This window comes from Apodemus sylvaticus, chromosome 5 (genome assembly GCF_947179515.1).
Source record: "Apodemus sylvaticus chromosome 5, mApoSyl1.1, whole genome shotgun sequence".
Taxonomy (NCBI): domain Eukaryota; kingdom Metazoa; phylum Chordata; class Mammalia; order Rodentia; family Muridae; genus Apodemus; species Apodemus sylvaticus.
The window spans coordinates 122,917,249-122,935,245 of record NC_067476.1 but is presented as its reverse complement, the minus strand read 5'-3'; the positions used below and the strand labels follow the sequence as shown (position 1 = coordinate 122,935,245).

The 17,997-nt window shown below is 39.4% G+C and overlaps 1 protein-coding gene across 4 annotated transcripts in view; it reads left to right on the top strand.

Moving 5' to 3' along the window:
* The window catches only part of Tasp1 (taspase 1), a 234,468-nt gene that overhangs the window by 91,504 nt on the left and 124,967 nt on the right, over window positions 1-17,997 (top strand). For all 4 annotated transcript variants that reach the window (XR_007977962.1, XM_052183747.1, XM_052183746.1 and 1 more), the window contains exon 9: window positions 15,576-15,695. Coding sequence is in view for 3 of the 4 variants with exons in the window: in XM_052183747.1 (XP_052039707.1) it covers window positions 15,576-15,695 (120 nt within the window). In the remaining variant the exon portion in view is untranslated. The remainder of the gene's footprint in view (window positions 1-15,575; window positions 15,696-17,997) is intronic.

Genomic DNA, 17,997 nt, shown 5'->3' with positions numbered 1-17,997 from the left:
CAAGTCTGTCTCTATGAGAGTTTCACCAGGAGGTGACACTGAGAAACGCTCAGGCCTTGGGTGCATGGTGTCATGTGATCTTTAGGTTTTCTTCTTCAGTACCTTTTATTTTTACTTTTATACTCAACATTCTAGTTAGCAAACAATTGCAGAATACTCTTGGGAAGTTTTGAAAACAGGTTGTAGTTAGTGAAGTGCATTTGGTGCGTAGGACCTGCCTTTACGGAAGGGAAGTGGCTCTGTGGCATTGAGCAGTGAATGGAAGGTGTGTCATTTGATGTGTGCCGCGACCGCGCCAAGACCAGCGAGAGCTACAGGGCAGGATGGAGCGGTCTCACGCATCCCGAAGCTCGTCTGGCCTCCTCTCTGCAGCTTATGGAGAGGGATGAGGGTCAGCAGCCTCCAAATTGATGAGCTCGCTGAAGCACACGGGAGGAGTGCAGAGCTGATGGCAGTGTTGCTCGCTTGATTGTAAGACCAAAACTACAAAATGTGGTGCAAACCCCACTGTTGTTTACTGTGTGTCTCCAGTAGGGAATGTTAGTTGACCTAGTTAAATTGTCTGCAGAATTTAACAAAAATTAAAGACCGTAGAAAAATTAAGGCCACACCCAGAGGTATTTTCCCCACCTCCAACTCTTTTATTTGTTTTAACTGTACCTGGGATCAAATGAGGAGGAGAATGTTTAGAAGTACGTATGAACAGGGCTCGTCCTAGGGACCATTCTCGTCAAGTGTAGGCTTTTGAGTGTCACGAGCCTCTGATAACATCATTGAAGATAAACTGAATGACATTTGAAACTCTAGATTATTTGTGTCCCAAATACATATACAGTGCTCCTCGCCTGTTTCTTTAGTTCTTTTTGACTTACCTGTTTTCTAATAAGACTTGAATCTACTTGAGAACAAAAGGAGAGAGAACATATGAACATTTCACTTTCCTTTTACTGTTCAATATGCTTGCCCTTAGTTAAATTTTTATGAGTTTGAATAATTTTTGTTTTTGTGGATAGACTCATAATTACCTGGCCAAACAGATAGTGCTCTGCTTATAAAATCTCATGGTGTATAAAGCAACTTAATAGTGTTTTATTAAGTTGGTATTAATTATTATTCTTAAATATGGAGAGAGTCCCATTTAAATCCAGGTTAAGTGGCCCATCCTAATTGTTACTATGTTTCTCTGGCAGGAATAAGATCCAGATTGTCTGTGTTACTTTCTAGTCCTTTATCTGGTATTCCCTACTGCTTTAAGACTCAGTTCAAAGGCCAGTGGAGTTCTGGCATTTAAAAGTGTAATTTTATCCAGAGAAAGTGAGGGTAGCCCAAAATGAAAGAAAGGCCTAGCTTTCAGGCTTTGGCCAGGTGTTCCTTGAAAGAGCTAAATTGGACAACTATATTGAAAATCGTTGCCTGCTTATAAAGAGTTTGTTGCCATCTATTTAATTAACAATGTTTTAGCTTGCTTGTTTTTGTGTCTTTTAATCTTCCCAGGTACTGAATTCACATCCCATTAGCATGCGGTACTGTCGCTGTCAGTGAAGTCATAAGATGCTTGTGCCTCTATGAAATGCCTCCTTTTTGGTGGGTTTTCAGATGTTGGATTGATGATAACACTTTTGTCTATGTGATTTGATAGCCTGCTTTCCAGGGGAGAAAACAAAAGTCGAGGCAAACCTTTGGGATGAGTATCACTTATTAGCGCTTTTAGGAAATAGGAAATTTTGTTGTAAAGAAAACTGAGTCAAAACCAGGAAGAGTATAATACAGTGCCAGATGACCTCAGGGCATGAGAAGGCAGTAAAGTGGGCACATTGACATTGGATGTACGAATGTAAGGTCAAATCAAGACATGCATTTCTTGGTAGATAGAGTGAGGTGCAGTGTTTGATGGGTGAGTATTTAGACGTTTATTTTGAACAGTAGACTAATGGGCAGTAAACCTTCCTGAAGTGGAGTCACTCTCTTATGAGAAATGGTCTAGACTTGAGTGTGGTGAGTGTGGAGGCAGCCTTGGACCCAGAGCAGAGACCTGGAAGGGCAGGCCTCATGGAGATGATGTGCAAAAGCATTGTCCTAGAGAAGAAGATCTGAATATCACTCAGAAATGGAGCTAGATCCCTAACCAGAAAGCAGCTTCTGCCATGGTGAGCTTACATCTTGTCTGCACATTGAGCAAGATTCTCTTTCAAGAGTCCAAAGTATGAGGTTTTTGTTTCATTGTATTTGTTCTCTACACAGGAATCCCCAAACTAGTCCAGAACAAACCAATGTATTGTGTGTTTAGAGTGGGAAGAGCATTGTGTTAGGGGAGTTTAAAGGCAGAGAAGTCTCTGGGAAATGACTCAGGAAACCTTTTTGGAGTATTTTGAGGCTGCAGGATTTTAAGATGGGGGAGGGATGGGGGTGAAAAGAGGGGGTGGGGGTCTTGGGAGTGAAGAAGCTGACTGGGATTTTTTTGCTGAGATGTCAGTGGTAAAGAAAATGGTTGTATGACAGATTGAATTCATTCAGTTTAACAAATTTTTCCCCCTCAGAACAAATTTTGCTTGTTTTGATCTCTATGTAGTGTTAATTTCTTTATTAATTTTTTTCATTTACCTCCAGTTTATTTTTTCTAGATATTGTGTTTAACCTGCTCTCTTTCTGACTTCTTTAACTGGACATTAGTTTTCCCAAATTAGCATCGTATGTGTAAATTTCCTCCAAGCACTGCTTTTCTTATATTCTGTATCCGTGAAAGTGCTGTATTGTCCTCACTCGTTGGGCTTTGTTTCCATTTACTTTTATTTGACCCACAAATTCTTCAGAAGTGTTTAATTTTTAATTTTCAATTTTTATTGATCCCTGTGTTTTATAGTCAGCATGTATTCTTTCTGATGTTGTTTCTTGAAATTTGTTGTGATTTATAGTTTAATGTATGATAACTTGTAAACATTCACGTGTGCTTTTAAGGTAGTGTTTCCTGTGTAACTGCTGAGAACAGCACGTGAACACCTGTCAATCCAGCTGTAATGGATTGTCCATGGCTGCGTTTTTTTTTTTTTTTTTTTACTGATTTTTTTTCTTGATCTATTTATGATGGGAAGAAATGTTTTGAAATAGTTCATTATGGTTTGCTGACTTTTTTTTCTTAGTGATTTTTACTTTACATACGTTTAAAGCACATACGTTTTTAAGTAATATGAATTTAGACTTATTTTATGTTCTCGATGAAGCAGAATTTTGAGCATTTATCACTTTCTTTTTGTTTCTGTTCGTGCTTTTTGTATGCAAAGCATGATATTAAAATACCTTCATTGTATAGTTTGATATTTGCTTAATGGATCTAAATCTTCTACCTGTTGTTTTATTTTTAACTTGTCTGTAACTTTAATGCTTTGAGTATGTTCCTTAGAACTAGCATGTAGCCAGGGCTGGGGACAGAGCTCAGTGGTGAAACACACCCTTAGCGTGGGAGGCCTTAGTTCGGGGATTATCACCGCAAACAAGCTAAGCAAAGTTAAAAACTCAAGGAAGGAAGATTTTAAAAATTAAAAGCAATTGAACATTATTAATTAAATATTCTTTAAAGACAACATGGCTTTTATACCACATGTAGATTTACCATTGATTTCCCTCCATGTTTTTATATTCATGATGGTTCTTGGATTTTTGTTGTTGTTGTTGTTGTTATTGTTGCTTTTTGTTTTTTGTTTTTGCTTTCTCTAGCGGTTGCTATACGGGGGATTGAGACCTAAGACTCCAGTCATGCTAGGCATGTGCTCTACCATTGGGCCCTACTATGCCCAGCTCCTTTGAAGTATAGCATCTGTTCATTCTTTCATTTGTTCATTTAGAAAGTGCCTTAGAGACATCAGCTGCTATTTTAAGTGTTGACTTATGATAAGGAAATAACACAAAAAAATTCCTGTCCTCTTAAGGCGTATAGTTTTGTGGTAGAAATAAAGTTTAGGAGCTGCACAGATGGCTCAGCATGCCTGAAGAACACTGGCTGCCCTTCCAGCTGACCTGGATTTGATTCCAAGCACACACATGGCAGCTTGCAAGCATCTTGTGACTTCAGTCCTTGGGGACCTGACTTTCTCGTCTGGCCTCTACAGGCACCAGGTGTACACATGGCGCACAGGTCTTCTTGCAGGCAACCCACATACACACAAAAATATAGATAAATTCAACTTAAAAAAAAAAGAAATAGTTTAAATTAAGAAATAGTTTAAATAATTTGAAAAATAATCTGCAGTTTAAGTAAAGTTAATATTTTAAATGATGATATTATAGAAAAAAGATGAAGTAGAACAAAGACAGTATAAGGAAAGTAGGCATGTGTGGCTAGCAGGTGTGTGAGCAATCAGGACAGCCTGCTTTGATAGAGACTGGCCCTCAGGGCCTCCTTAAAGAAGGGCTTATGTACTCACAAGTATATTTATTCATCTTCTTCAAAATATAGTTTCATTGGCTATCCATTTAGGCTTACATCTTTTTGAGGGGAAAGATACCATGCCAACCAAAATCTTCTGGCAAATCAGCTTTTGGGAATTTGTCATTTCATTGTAAGTGGTCCCCCTCCTCCCTATCCCCATTCCTGGCCCCCTTTGACAAGTTCCCACAGTTCTGGATTCTTTGTCTCATCATCAGTTCTGGATCATTTGATTCATTTTCTCCCCCTTTCCCCCCTTTATTATATATATATATATACACACACACACACACACACACACACACACAATTGTATATATTGTTATGAGTTTGAGATTAGACATTGTTTTATCTGTATCTCCTATATTTTTAAAAATGTCCATGGTATCTTTTCTTTTTTGCTTATAGTTGCTATAAAATGTGTTATTGTGTCTTAAACACATGGAAATAGAAAAAGTTGAAAATTTTTATTAATTTTTAAGATAGTATATCTAAAATTCAGTGAATTTGACATGTGTATAATGTTGTAGCCCATAAATAATATTTCCATTACTTAGTAACATTTCCTCGTGCTTCTTAGATAATAAGCCTTTGACTTGAGGTACTTCTCAATTGCTTTCCTTATGTTTTGACCTGTTCCAAAACTTGATACAAGTGGAAACATCATTACTGTGTTGTACCCTTCTTCTCTTACTGTCTTTGTCTGAACATATTGTTATGTGTGCTATTAGTTACATTTAATTTCTGAGCAGTCCTCTGCTATTAATGACATAATTTGTCTACATATTATTTTGTTGATAGACATTTGAGTCGTTTCCAGCTCTTGGTTCTTGCAAACATTTACAATCCGACTTTCCTTGGCGAGTCTTCTGTGATACTGCTTTGAGTTCTTTGTAATAAATACTGAGGGTTTTAGCTGCTGAGTCACGCTAGTGTTACACCTCATATAGGATTTGATTTAGAATTAGAAGTGTGATTAGCACTTATTCTATACAAGTAAGAAGTCAAATTGGATATGTTTATTATTAAATGCTTAAACTAATTTGTTTCTGTAAGACAGAGTTGCTCTACAGCCAGCCAGTGTTCAAACTGCGTCTGCCTTCCTCAGCCTGTTGAGGGCTGCGATTACAGGTGCTACCACATTCAGCTCTGCACCAATGCTTAATGTCTTTCAGTTGTGTTTTCTAAGTGTTTTGGTGTGATAAGTGTAATTTATTATCTAATTTCTATTATCCTCCACAGCTTGAAAAAAATTACCACATTAAAACATTATAGATAATGTTTCAACTCTCAATATCTTAGGTCTAATGTTTACCAATGGCTTACTATGCATATATGTTAAATATTGCTAAATAACACGTGTGTAAGATAAAAGTGATTTAAAGTTGCATTAATTTACAGGCCTGACTATGAGTTTAACAATGAATTCTGCAAGCTGGCAGGAGAGAAACCATCCTAAGCATTTTCCTTTGCCTTCCACACTGGCTCTCAAATTTCTTTATTTTACAGAGGAAAAAAAAGCTCACAGGAGTCATTATTTGAAAGATTTTTTTGTTTTTTTTTTTCCCAGACAGTTTCTCTTTGTAGCTTTGGCTGTCCTGGAACTTGTTCTGTTGACCAGGCAAACCCCTTCATCTCCTTCAGTCCTTTCTCTAACTCCTCCATTGGGGACTCTGAACTCAGTGCAAGCATCTGACTCTGTATTTGTCAGGCTCTGACAGGGCTTCTGAAGAGACAGCCATGTCAGGCTCCTCTCAGCAAGCACTTCTTGGCATCCACAATACTGTCTGCGTTTGGTGACTGTATCTGGGATGGATCCCCAGGTGGGGCAGTCTCTGGAAGGCCTTTCCTTCAGTCTCTGCTCTGCACTTTGTCTCCATATTTGCTCCTGTGAGTATTTTGTTCCCCCTTCTAAGAAGAACCGAAGCACCCACACTTTGGTCTTTCTTCTTCTTGAGCATCATGTACTCTATGAATTGTAACATGTTTATTTTGAGCTTTTGGGCTAATATCCATTTATCAGTGAGTGCATACCATGTGTGTTCTTTTGTGATTGGGTTACTTCACTCAGGATGATATTTTCTAGGTCTATCCATTTACTTAAGAATTTCATGAATTCATTGTTTTTAAGAGATGAGTAGTACTCCACTGTGAAAATATACCACATGTTCTGTATCCATTCCTCTGTTGAAGGAAATCTGGGTTCTTTCCAGCCTCTGGCTACTATAAATAAGACTGCTATGAATATAGTAGAGCATGTGTCCTTGTTATATGTTAGAACATCTTTTGGGTGTATGTCCAGGAGTGGTATAACTGGGTCCTCAGGTAAAAAATACTATGTCCAATTTTCTGAGGAACCTCCAGACTGATTTGCAGAGTGGTTGTACCAGCTTGTAATTCTACCAACAATGGAGGAGTGTTCCCCTTTCTCCATATCCTCCACAGCATCTGCTGTCACCTGAGTTTTTGATCTTAGCCATTCTGACTGGTGTGAGGTAGAATCTTGGGGTTGTTTTGAATTGCATTTTCCTAATGACTAAGGATGTTGAAAATTTCTTTAGGTGCTTCTCAGCCCTTTGAATTTCCTCAGTTGAGAATTCTCTGTTTAGCTCTGTTCCCCATTTTTGTTTTTTGTTTTTGTTTTTTTTTTATTCGATATATTTTTTTATTTACATTTCAAATGATTTCCTCTTTTCAGGCCCCCCCAATCCCGGAAAGTCACATAAGCCCCCTTCCCTCCCCCTGTTCTCCCATCCACCCCTTCCCACTTCCCTGTTCTGGTTTTGCCCTATACTGCTACACAGATTTTAGCATTCTTTGTTTTGTATATTTGGTGTTTTGACTATTATGTGACAGGAGGAGTTTCTTTTCTGGTCCAATCTATTTGGAGTTCCTTAGGCTTTTTGTATGTTCATGAGCATCTCTTTTTTTAGGTTAGGAAAGTTTTCTTCTATAATTTTGTTGAAGATATTTACTGGCCCTAAAAGTTGGGAATCTTCACTTTCTTCTATAACTTCTCATTGTGTCCTGGATTTCCTGGATGTTTTGGGTTAGGAGCTTTTTGCATTTTCTTTGACTATTGTGTCAATGTTTTCTGTGGTATCTTTTGAACCTTAGATTCTCTCTTTTATCTCTTGTATTCCGTTGGTGATGCTTGCATCTATGACTCCTGATCTCTTTCCTAGGTTTTCTATCTCCAGGGTTGTCTCCCTTTGTGATTTCTTTATTGTTTCTATTATTCCATTTTTAGATCCTAGATGGTTTTGTTCAATTCCTTCATCTGTTTGTGTTTTCCTGAAATTCTTTAAGGGATTTTTGTGTTTCCTCTTTAAGGGCTTCTACCTGTTTATCTGTGTTCACCTGTATTTCTTTAAGGGAGTTATTTACGTCTTTCTTAAAGTCCTCTATCATCATCATGAGATGTGATTTTAAATCTGAATCTTGCTTTTCCGGTTTGTTGGGTATCCAGGACTTGCTGTGGTGGGAGAACTGGGTTCTGATCATGCCAAGTAGCCTTGGTTTACATTGCTTATGTTTTTGCTCTTGCCTTTCGTCATTTGGTTTTCTCTGGTGTTAGCTGTTCTTGTTCTCTCTGACTGTGACTTGTCCCTCCTGCAAGCCCCTGTGTCAGTACTCCTGGGAGACCAGTTCTCTCCAGAAGGAATTTGGGTATGAGGAGCTGTGGTACAGGGTCAGCTCTGAGGTGCAAACAGAAATCAGAAGGGTCTTATCCTGATTCCTGTGTCCTGATGGCTCTGGAAGGTTCCCTTTTGGGCCAGGAATTTGAACAGAAGTGGTGGTCTTAGCTGTGCTTGCAGGTGTGTTGGCTCTCCTCAGAGACCAGTTCTCTCCTGGTGGTATTTGTGTGTGTATTATGGCACAGGATCAGTTCAGGGCGCTGATGGAGACCGGAAGGCTCCTGTCCCAAGCTGCTCCTCAGTTCCTATGTCCTGAGGGTTCTGGGCTGGTCCCTTTGAACTGCAGTGGTGGTTTTTCCTGCAATCACAGGCTTCTCTGCACTCCTGTGAGGCTAGCTCTCTCCTAGTGCAATTTGGGTATGGAGCCCTGTGGCAGAGGATCAGCTCCGGCCCTGACATTTTGATTTTATTAGTTCTTTGAAAATTGCAGGCATTATATATATATTTATATATATAATATAAATTATTATTATTATCATTATTATAATTATAATATTTACCACTTTCCCTACTTTTTTCTTCCACATCTACTCTCCCCTTTCCTCCCTTTCCAAAAAAACCCAACATTGTGGGGATTTTGGGTTTGTTTGTTTGGTTTGTTGGTTTGATTTGCTTTGGCCTATCAATCTCCATTTGTGCCACTCACTTATTCTTGGTTATGTGGCCATCTACTGGGATGTGGTTCACTTATTAGGGGCCGTATCCTTAAAGAATACCGACGTTTTCCTAGTAGCTGTGGATGGGGAGTAACTCCTCAGTGACGGGTGGGGACTTGGTGACCACCTTCTTTCTCAGGGATTCTGCCTGGCCCGAGTTTGTTCAGGTCATGTACATGCTATTCCAGTGACTATAGGTCCATATGTGTAACTGCCCTGTTGTGTTCAGAAAACACTATTTCCTTGTGGCAATCTACTACCTCTGGCTCTTATAGTCTTTCTGCCTGCTCTTAGCAAGTGACCCCAGAGTCTTGGGTGGAGGAGACTATATGTCTCATTTAGTTCTGAACATTTCATAGTCTTTCATTTTTTGCATCTTGATGTCATGAGTTTCTATGTTGATTGTCTACTGTAAACAGATGTTTATAATAAGATTTATTAATCTATGGATATAGATGAGCAATTAGTTAATTAACATTGTATTCATTTAGTAAAATGATAGTTGTAGCTTCTCCTCTAGGGCCTATGACTCATCTTACCCTGTCATCTCAGCTCTGATAATAGTACCAGGCAAGGGTTTCAACTTGTGGAGTAGACCTTAAATTCAATGAAAGGTTGTTGGTTACTCTCAAAGCATCCATGCCACTATTGTACCTGTTGGCTTATCTTGCCAGAGTGGTTGTTATTGTAGCTTGCAGGGTTTCCAGCTGGGTAAGAATGACGCTTACCTTTCTTTTCTGATAGTGTCACAAGCACCAGGCAGCACTGTGAAAGGGAGTTGATAGTGATGAGCTTCCTGGTCAGTACCAGGCTGATTTGTCCATAGTCTATGACTCAAATACATAATGTCTTCAGCAATAGAGTCTGAAGATAACCACTAGCATTGGCAATAGCCTATAATGTTTGGTAGTCTGTGGGACAGTTGCAAAACAGTTTTAACAGTTTCAAAAATGTTAACCCATTCCTGGTTGTAGACTTTTTGTTAGCCTGTAATGTCTAGTAGGGAGATCATTCTTACCCCATCCATTCATTCATGTTCATTACTATTCTATTCACTATACCCGAGGAATAGAAACAATATAGATGTCTATCAACTGATGGATGGAGAGTGAAATTGTTATATATTGACACAATGTAGATATAAAAACCATTATTCTCAGTGAAGTAGCCCAGACCCAGAAAGATAGATTTTGCATCTTTTTCTCATTGGTGGATGGTCGCTTTGAATCTTCAGATATATGTGTTCTATCTGGAATTCCATGGACGTCAGGAAGGTTAGTAAAGGGGCATGGGGAGGAGGGCTTTCAAGAAAGAACAGATAGAACATAGCAGTATGAAGGGTTACAGTGAGAATGCTGGAACAGGAAGGGTTAAATCGATGTTTTATGTAAGGGGAGGGGATAGGAGGGAATCCATAATGATAACTAGCACCAGAAACCTTTCAAGAATGTCACAAGGAAATCTACGGCTATCTATGCTTCCTTAAATATATACATACATATATAAAATTTTGAGCCAGGTAATGATGGTACATGCCTTTAATCCCAACACTTGGGAGGCAGAGGTAGGCGTATTTCTGAGTTCGAGGCCAGCCTAGTCTACAGAGTGAGTTCCAGGACAGCCAGGGCTACACAGAGAAACCCTGTCTCGAAAAAAAAATTTTTAAATGAAGTTCCCTTTTACTTTTTAAAATATATTGTTTATTTTTGATAATTTTATACATACAAAAAAACATATATTGATCACCTTCACTCCCCAGTCCCTAGTCCTGCACATAATCTGGATCTGTCTCTGTGTATCTGTTGTGTCTGTCCATTTATCTGTCTGTCTGTCTATAAACCATGGAGTCCAGTTTGTGCTGCCCCAAGCGTATGTGTGTAGGGCCATCCACTGGAGCATGACAGACCTCCCAGGGACCACATCTCTGTAGAGAACCGATTTCAGCCTCTCTCCTAAGAGCTGTCAGCAGTTAGTAACCTCTTACCTAGTTTTTATTTTCCAATCCCAGGACGTTGTACGGAGATCCTACCTCTTGGAAACCATTACCCTCTGCTCTTTGGAGAGTTTGTAATTCTCTGGTCACTCTTGTTAAGCTTCCCTGTGGTCTGAATTATAATCACCATTATAATCCACATAATATGGAATCTCCTTAACAGTACACAATCTATTTTCAGTTGAAATTTTTCAATATTTGTTGAATAATTTAGGAAATAGTTTTTTATGTACTATAAATCTTTGATTTGAGTCCTAAATGTTTATATGAATTTACATGGTGCTCTAGGGAAATGTAACACACTTCATTTAAAGAAAAGAAGGGATTACTTAGCACTAGAGACCTTGCCTACGATTTATTTATAGTTTTGGCAGCAGAAGATGGTCTTCCTCCTCCTCCTCCTCCTCCTCCTCCTCTTCCTCCTCCTTCTCTTTTTCCTCCCTCACCCCCTCTTCATGTTTGGAATCAAACCCAGTGCCTTGAGCATGCTGGTCATGTACTGTCCCACTGAGCTGTACCTAGCTTCTGCAGAGAAAAGGGGAGAATCATTGAATATTCCTATGTCCACATTTTTGTTTGGTTTTGCCCAGTCTCCATATGTGAAGGTAGATAATTCAGACTGTGCTCACATGAACTTAAACTTACAGCTCTACAGTGGTCACTTGCTAGAGACAAGCATTGAATCAGACTTAGGTTTCTTGTGGCCAGATCCATCTTTGCATTTTCTCCAGATACATAAAGAAGGTGCAGCTAATGGTGATGAGGACTCTGTAGGTGAGGGCATTGCTCTTTCAGAGGACCCAAGTTTGGTTCCCGTACTCTCATGGTTGATTATACCATTTGTAACTCCAATCCCAAGGTATCTGGGGCCTTCTGAACTCTGAGAACCAGGCACACATGCTGCACATACATGCGTGCAGGCAAAATGCTCATTCACATACATAAATCTAATAAAATAAGGAAGCCTTATGATGGCATTGCTGAATTGTCTTGTAGGGCACAGAGACTTTTCTTTCCACAAGAGGAATCTTTACTAGCTCTGATCCTGCTCTTAGGTCTAATAATCAATCATTGAGAGAGTTAATGTATTCTAATTGTTGCTTTGATTGATTATTACCTTAGTCTTTACTATTAGGATAATTCCATGGCATACTGACTTCCAGATACATTCATATACTTAAGATTTTTTTTTAAAATTAATTACATCTGAGATGCTGTCCCTCTTCCCACTCCCCCTTGCAAAGTTCTTCTTCCCATCCCCCTTCCTTTTCAACTCTTGAGATGGCAGCCGCCCTCCCCCATGTATCCTCCTAACCTGGTGCATCAAATCCCTGCAGGATTAGGCGCATCCTTTCCCACTGAGCCCAGATATGGCAGTCCTCTGCTACATATGTGCCGGGGGCCTCAGACCAGCCCCTGTATGCTCCTTGGTTCATGGCTCAGTCTCTGTGAGCTCCCAGGGGTAGGGGGTTAGTTGTCACTGTTGGTTTTCCTGTGGGGTTGCCATTTGCTTGAGGGCCTTCAATCCTTTCCCTAACTCTTCCATAGGGGTCAGTGGCCTCCATCCAATGTTTAGCTGCTGTCAGCTACTGGGTAGAGCCTCTCAGACGGCGGCTGTGCTAGGCTCGTGTGCAAGCACAACGTAGCATCGTTAATAGTGTGAGGGATTGGGGCCTGCCCATGGGATGGGTCACAGATTAGCCATTCTTTCAGTCTTTGCTTCATCTTTCTCCACATTTTTTTCAGACAAGTCCAATTTTGGGTCAAAAGTTTTGTAGATTGGTTGGTGCCCTCATCCCTGCACTGGAGGTCCTGTCTGGCTACTGACGTGTTTTCAGATTCCAAATCCACACTGTTGGGCATTTTGGCTGAGGTCATCTGTATTGACTCCTAGGATCCTCCCTCATCCTGGGTCTCTGGGAGTTCCTAGAGAATCCCCCACCCCTGGCAGCTGCAGAGAGAGATTTCCATTATTCTCTCGACCCTCTGAGACTCTCTCCTGTCTCTCCCCATGCCTGATCCTTCCCCCTATTCCCCTTGCCCTCCCTCCTCCCACCCAGGTCGCTCCCACTCTCTACCTCCCAGGTCTATGTTGTTCCCATTTCTAAGTAGGATTGAAACATCTCCACTCAAGCTTTTTTGCTTAACTTCTTTGGATTTAAGACTTATTCTTACAGGTAGCTGGTTGATATTTAAGTAATTTTGTGTAAGTGAAAGACAGTTTTAATAGTAATGAGACAAGTGATAGATTAGTAGCATTTTTTAGATGTTTCAGAATTAGAGAACCTAGATAGAGGTAGAATTTGCTGGTGAAGAATATTTTCTTTGTTTTGAACTCCCAAGAGATTTATTGCCTTTAAAGTAGTTCACAGATGCCACTCCCATTAATTCTTGTAATAACTGTGTAACAGCTGTCTCCATCTTAGAGCACGGAAAAATAAAATCACTATCAGAAAGTTGATTTCAATCTTTTCCATGATACTGGTGTGCTTCCTGACAAATTCATATGTATGTTTTTATTCTTTAAAAAAAATCAACAACTGAAAATGTATAGTGTACATAGTTGTTTAGTCACAGTTTTATCAGAAAAGAAACATAAATATCCTGCTTGAGTCAAGGGCAATAGGTGCATGTATATCTGTGGTCCATGTATTTTTAAGTATTTATGGGGTGCAAGAGTGTAATGGTAAGTCTGTATAGTAACAGTGATTGTGTGCTTTAACCCAAGATTTCATTCCCATACCAATGAGCTCTGTGAGATTATTATGCCAAAAATACCAATATTTGTCTTTAATTCAATTTATCTACACTTCATAAAAGTCCTTAAATATTACTTCATTATCTTAAAATTTGCCTTGTAGTATATGAAGTCTGTGGAATGGTTTTGAAGTATTTATGAAGTACTTCTGATTTTTGCAGGTGTTGTAGACTCTTAGGAATATAGAGCTTAATTTAGAACAGAATCCTCTTTTCTGCATTTTTTTAGTTTTAAAAACCACATTACAGTAAATCCATCTGTATAACCAGCTGTACAGACATTGGCTTTTCTATCTTTCTATAGTGTTTTGGTTAGGCAGAAAAGTCATCTTAGTTTACAGCATCACAGTTGAAATGCTAGGACAGCTACTGCAGATCAAACTGTGTATCATTCACTGTGTGTCATGCTTCTCCTGTAAAGTCTACCATGTAAGATGCTTAGGCTGGGCCAGCATTGCAACTTATTTAAAACAAACAAAAACAAGGAAGTTTCACAGAAATAGATTCTCTTTGATTTGTGCATTATAGCTTGAGAGGACAAACTTGTAATTTGACCCTTTTGTAACTGAGGTTATTAAGATAAAAAATTTAAAGTGATTTATAATATTCACCACATTCACCTTAAAAGCTTGCTTTTTTGGTTTGGGGTTGATGAAAACCCCATGAAATGTTATTAGACCTTGTTTTTCAAGTGCATTTTGATGCATTTTGATACTTAGATTCTCAGTCTTACCCAGCAAAGAAGATAAATGCTTCCGAGAAGCAAAGCTATTCCTGTTAAATCATTGCTTAGTGGCAGCCTCTGGCGTCACATGAAGCCAGCTCTGAACAAAAGGAAAAAGACTGCTCAGACACTAGGGTGTCACAAACTGTAATTAATCACCATCGGGCTTGTTACACACACACAGGGAGCGCAGATAAACTCAATAAGTAGATGCTGAGTGAAATGATCACACAGGGACTAGAGACCCTGCTCAGAGATGGTTGAGTCTAATGCTGTCCCTGAAAGCTATGCTCCTGCCTGTGAGCAGAACTGTAGCATTCTGTGATGACAGCTGGCTACCATTCCTTCAAGTGTGGCTACATGTGAGAGTAGAAATGTAATACTTCATCCCCATGAACCTTCTCTGCCAAAGTCAATACCTTTATGTGTTTCTTTACCTCTTAGTGCACGGAAGGATCCCTTAATACACATAAGTTTGCTCAGCACTCTTGAGTATCCAGCCACAGTGGTCGTAGCTAGCTACCCTTGTGAACCTGGGGTAATGTTTGGTTCTTTCATTCATGCCAGGAATTTGTTAATACTGTTTGAAAACCTTGCCCTCACCAAGGCTGCTCTTGACCTAACAACCTACACTAACTTTCCTTTTTAATACATGGTAATGAATTTTTCCCCTGCCTCCTTTAATTCTGTTCTTATCCAGTAGTCTGTCTTTGTAGCACAGATATCCAGAAAATCCTTGTAGTAGGAGACATTTGCTTATCATTTTAAATCCTTAAATATGTGGGACTGGGGAGAAGGCAGAGAGACAAAAGAGTCCTTATGGTTAGTGACACACAGTTTACTCTCACCAGTTGCCATGTATATTAGTAATAGCAGAAAAGAGACTGTGTCATAGTTTCTCTTAGACAATGGATTGGTGAGAAGGTGAGGACAGTGTCTTGCACTCCAGGATGGCAAATGCCATTCCCATCTTTTCTGAATGGGTTCATCACTCTTGGAAGTCAGCATGTATTTGTGTTTAAAAACATGAATGGTAGTGTTTATTGGCTCACATAGATCATAGACCTTTTCACATACAAGTTCTTAGTCATTTAATTATTGAGATTATGAGAAAAATAACAAAATAAAGAAATGATATAAATATTGCACTTAAGGATTAGTTCAGATATTTTTGAGTTACAGTGACACCAGGCCTACTAAGCACTATGCCCTCTGTGTGGCCCTGTCTGATATCTCACACCAGGTCTGGTGAACACTAGCCACTGTGTGGTTGTGGCTAGGTGCCTCACACTAGGCTTGGTAAACACTCATATCCCTTTGTTCCTTAGGAAAATGACTCTGGCACTTTGGACACAGTGGGTGCTGTGGTCGTCGATTACGAAGGGAATGTTGCTGCTGCTGTCTCCAGTGGAGGCTTGGCCTTGAAACATCCAGGGAGAGTTGGGCAGGTAAGGATTTGTGGGTTTCTTAAACGCCTTTTAAAAACAAAATCAGATCTTTTCTAAGCATGACTTTTAAACTACTAGGGACATTTTTTCCCCCTTAGGAAAAATAAAAATCCTTGTTCTTGAACATTTTCTTTATATAGATCAAGAACAAAATTCCTTTTCAATTTTATTTCTTTAAAGCACCATCTCTTGGTGACAGGGCTCTTGCTGATTTTTATAACCAGTAATCCGTGCCCTCACTCTCGAGCAGCTTGAGTGGCACTGGCCTGCGTTTATAGTAGATATTTAATAAATGTGTATTGATTTCCATCTTTCTTAGTAAATACCACTCAGTAGGAGCAAGTGCTTCCTGCCCATTGCCCATTGCTTTGTAAGAGTGAACATGGTTTTACAGTAGCACTGCTTATTCTCTTCATTCAAGTAACAGTGACATTTTGGCATTCTATGTCTCTCCTCTGACTTTCGTCACTTCACAGAGTAATTTAGATTCCCAATCATCCCTGGATCTAGTAATGAAGAGGCTCTATTGTTGTGACACGTGCTTAGTTTTAGTTCTCGTGCAGAACTTTTTCAATATGTCCTCCCCACCTTCAATCTTCTGTATTGAAAGTGAAACCTAATAATGCCTTTTATATACTAAGGCGGTGGGCATTATGACTCAATTTTATACATTTCTTATGACTTTAGTAAATATTGTGAATCAGGACACTCTCCTGTAGTCTTTTAAAGAGGCTGCGAGGGTTTATTTAGAACTCAGAATGTGGATGCTCTCTTATGTTTGAAACGGCTGTACCTCTCTCACATTTGAGGAACAGTCAATGTCACTGCTGCTTTCATCTTGGTTGTTATTGATTGCTTGGAGCAGACTGATTTGTGGGACACATCTTTGCAAAGCTTGCAGTGATATTCCCCAGTTGCCTCTTGATATGGATAGGTTTCTTACTAGATTTATACACATATCTATATGTGGGCAGGGATACATACATAGTCACTATACTTTTTACTTACTATAAAACCCATTTTTAATCACACTTTCCCATATTATGGAATTATATATTTGTCAAGTTTAGAGTAAGAAAATCAAGCTTTCTAAGTTAGGTTTGGATGTCTTGGTAGAAAAGCTGAGGAAGGGTAACGGTTGCCACCATTCCTTTGTAATTCCCCTACTTTGTCTGATTTTCGTTTGACTAGGATAGTAAAATAATAACAGCAGCAGAATTAAGGTTGGGCTGATGTTAGCAGGACGCTAATATCTGTCTAGAAGTCCTGAAGACATTCTGCCACCATCAGGGGACTTCTGTGAAATTTATACATTGACTAGCTCCACTTGGCTTGTTTAAAAATACACAATTGTTCCAGGTGGCAGTGGTGGCGCACGCCTTTGATCCCAGCAGTTGGGAGGCAGAGGCAGGAGGATTTCTGAGTTTGAAGCCAGCCTGGTCTACAGAGTGAGTTCCAGGACAGCCAGGGCTACACAGAGAAACCCTGTCTCGAAAAAACAAAACAAACAAACAAACAAAACCACAATTGTGAAATCTGAGCAGTCATAAAAATCTGCGAAATAGAGGATTTCTCAGCATGCAATAAGGACACATGCTCCACTATGTTCATAGCAGCCTTATTTATAATAGCCAGAAGCTGGAAAGAACCCAGTTGTCCCTCAATGGAGGAATGGATACAGAAATGTGGTATATTTACACAATGGAATACTACTCAGCAATAAAAAACAATGAAATCATGAAATTCTTAGGCAAATGGTTGGAACTGGAAAATATCATCTTAAGTGAGGTAACTCATTCACAAAAGAACACACATGGAATGCAGTCACTGATAAGTGGATATTAGCCCAGAAGCTCTGAATACCCAAGACACAATTCACATATCAAATGATTCCCAAGAAGAAGGAAGGAGGGGGCCCTGGTCCTGGGTCTTATGGGGAGGGGGGAACTGGGAAAGGGAAAATCATTTGAAATATAAACAAAGAATATAGAAAAAAAAATCTGTGCAATAGAAGAGTCCAAAGTGCTTGCAGAGGAAAACACAGTTATTTAATTGTAGTAAATTGTCGGGTCAGAGGGACACTGTGAATCTGGAGATATGAGGCATCAAATGGAAGAAAACTGTGAAGCACAAAAGCCTGTCCTCTCAAAGGCGCAGTAAAAATGTGCTGAAGGGAGACACATTTCAATGTATTCTAAGTGCTCAATTTATTATATGTAAAAGTTTCCATACTTGCTCTAGATATTTAATGGAAAGTACATTGTAAAATTGAATTTGAACTAGAATATACTTGCTTTAGTGT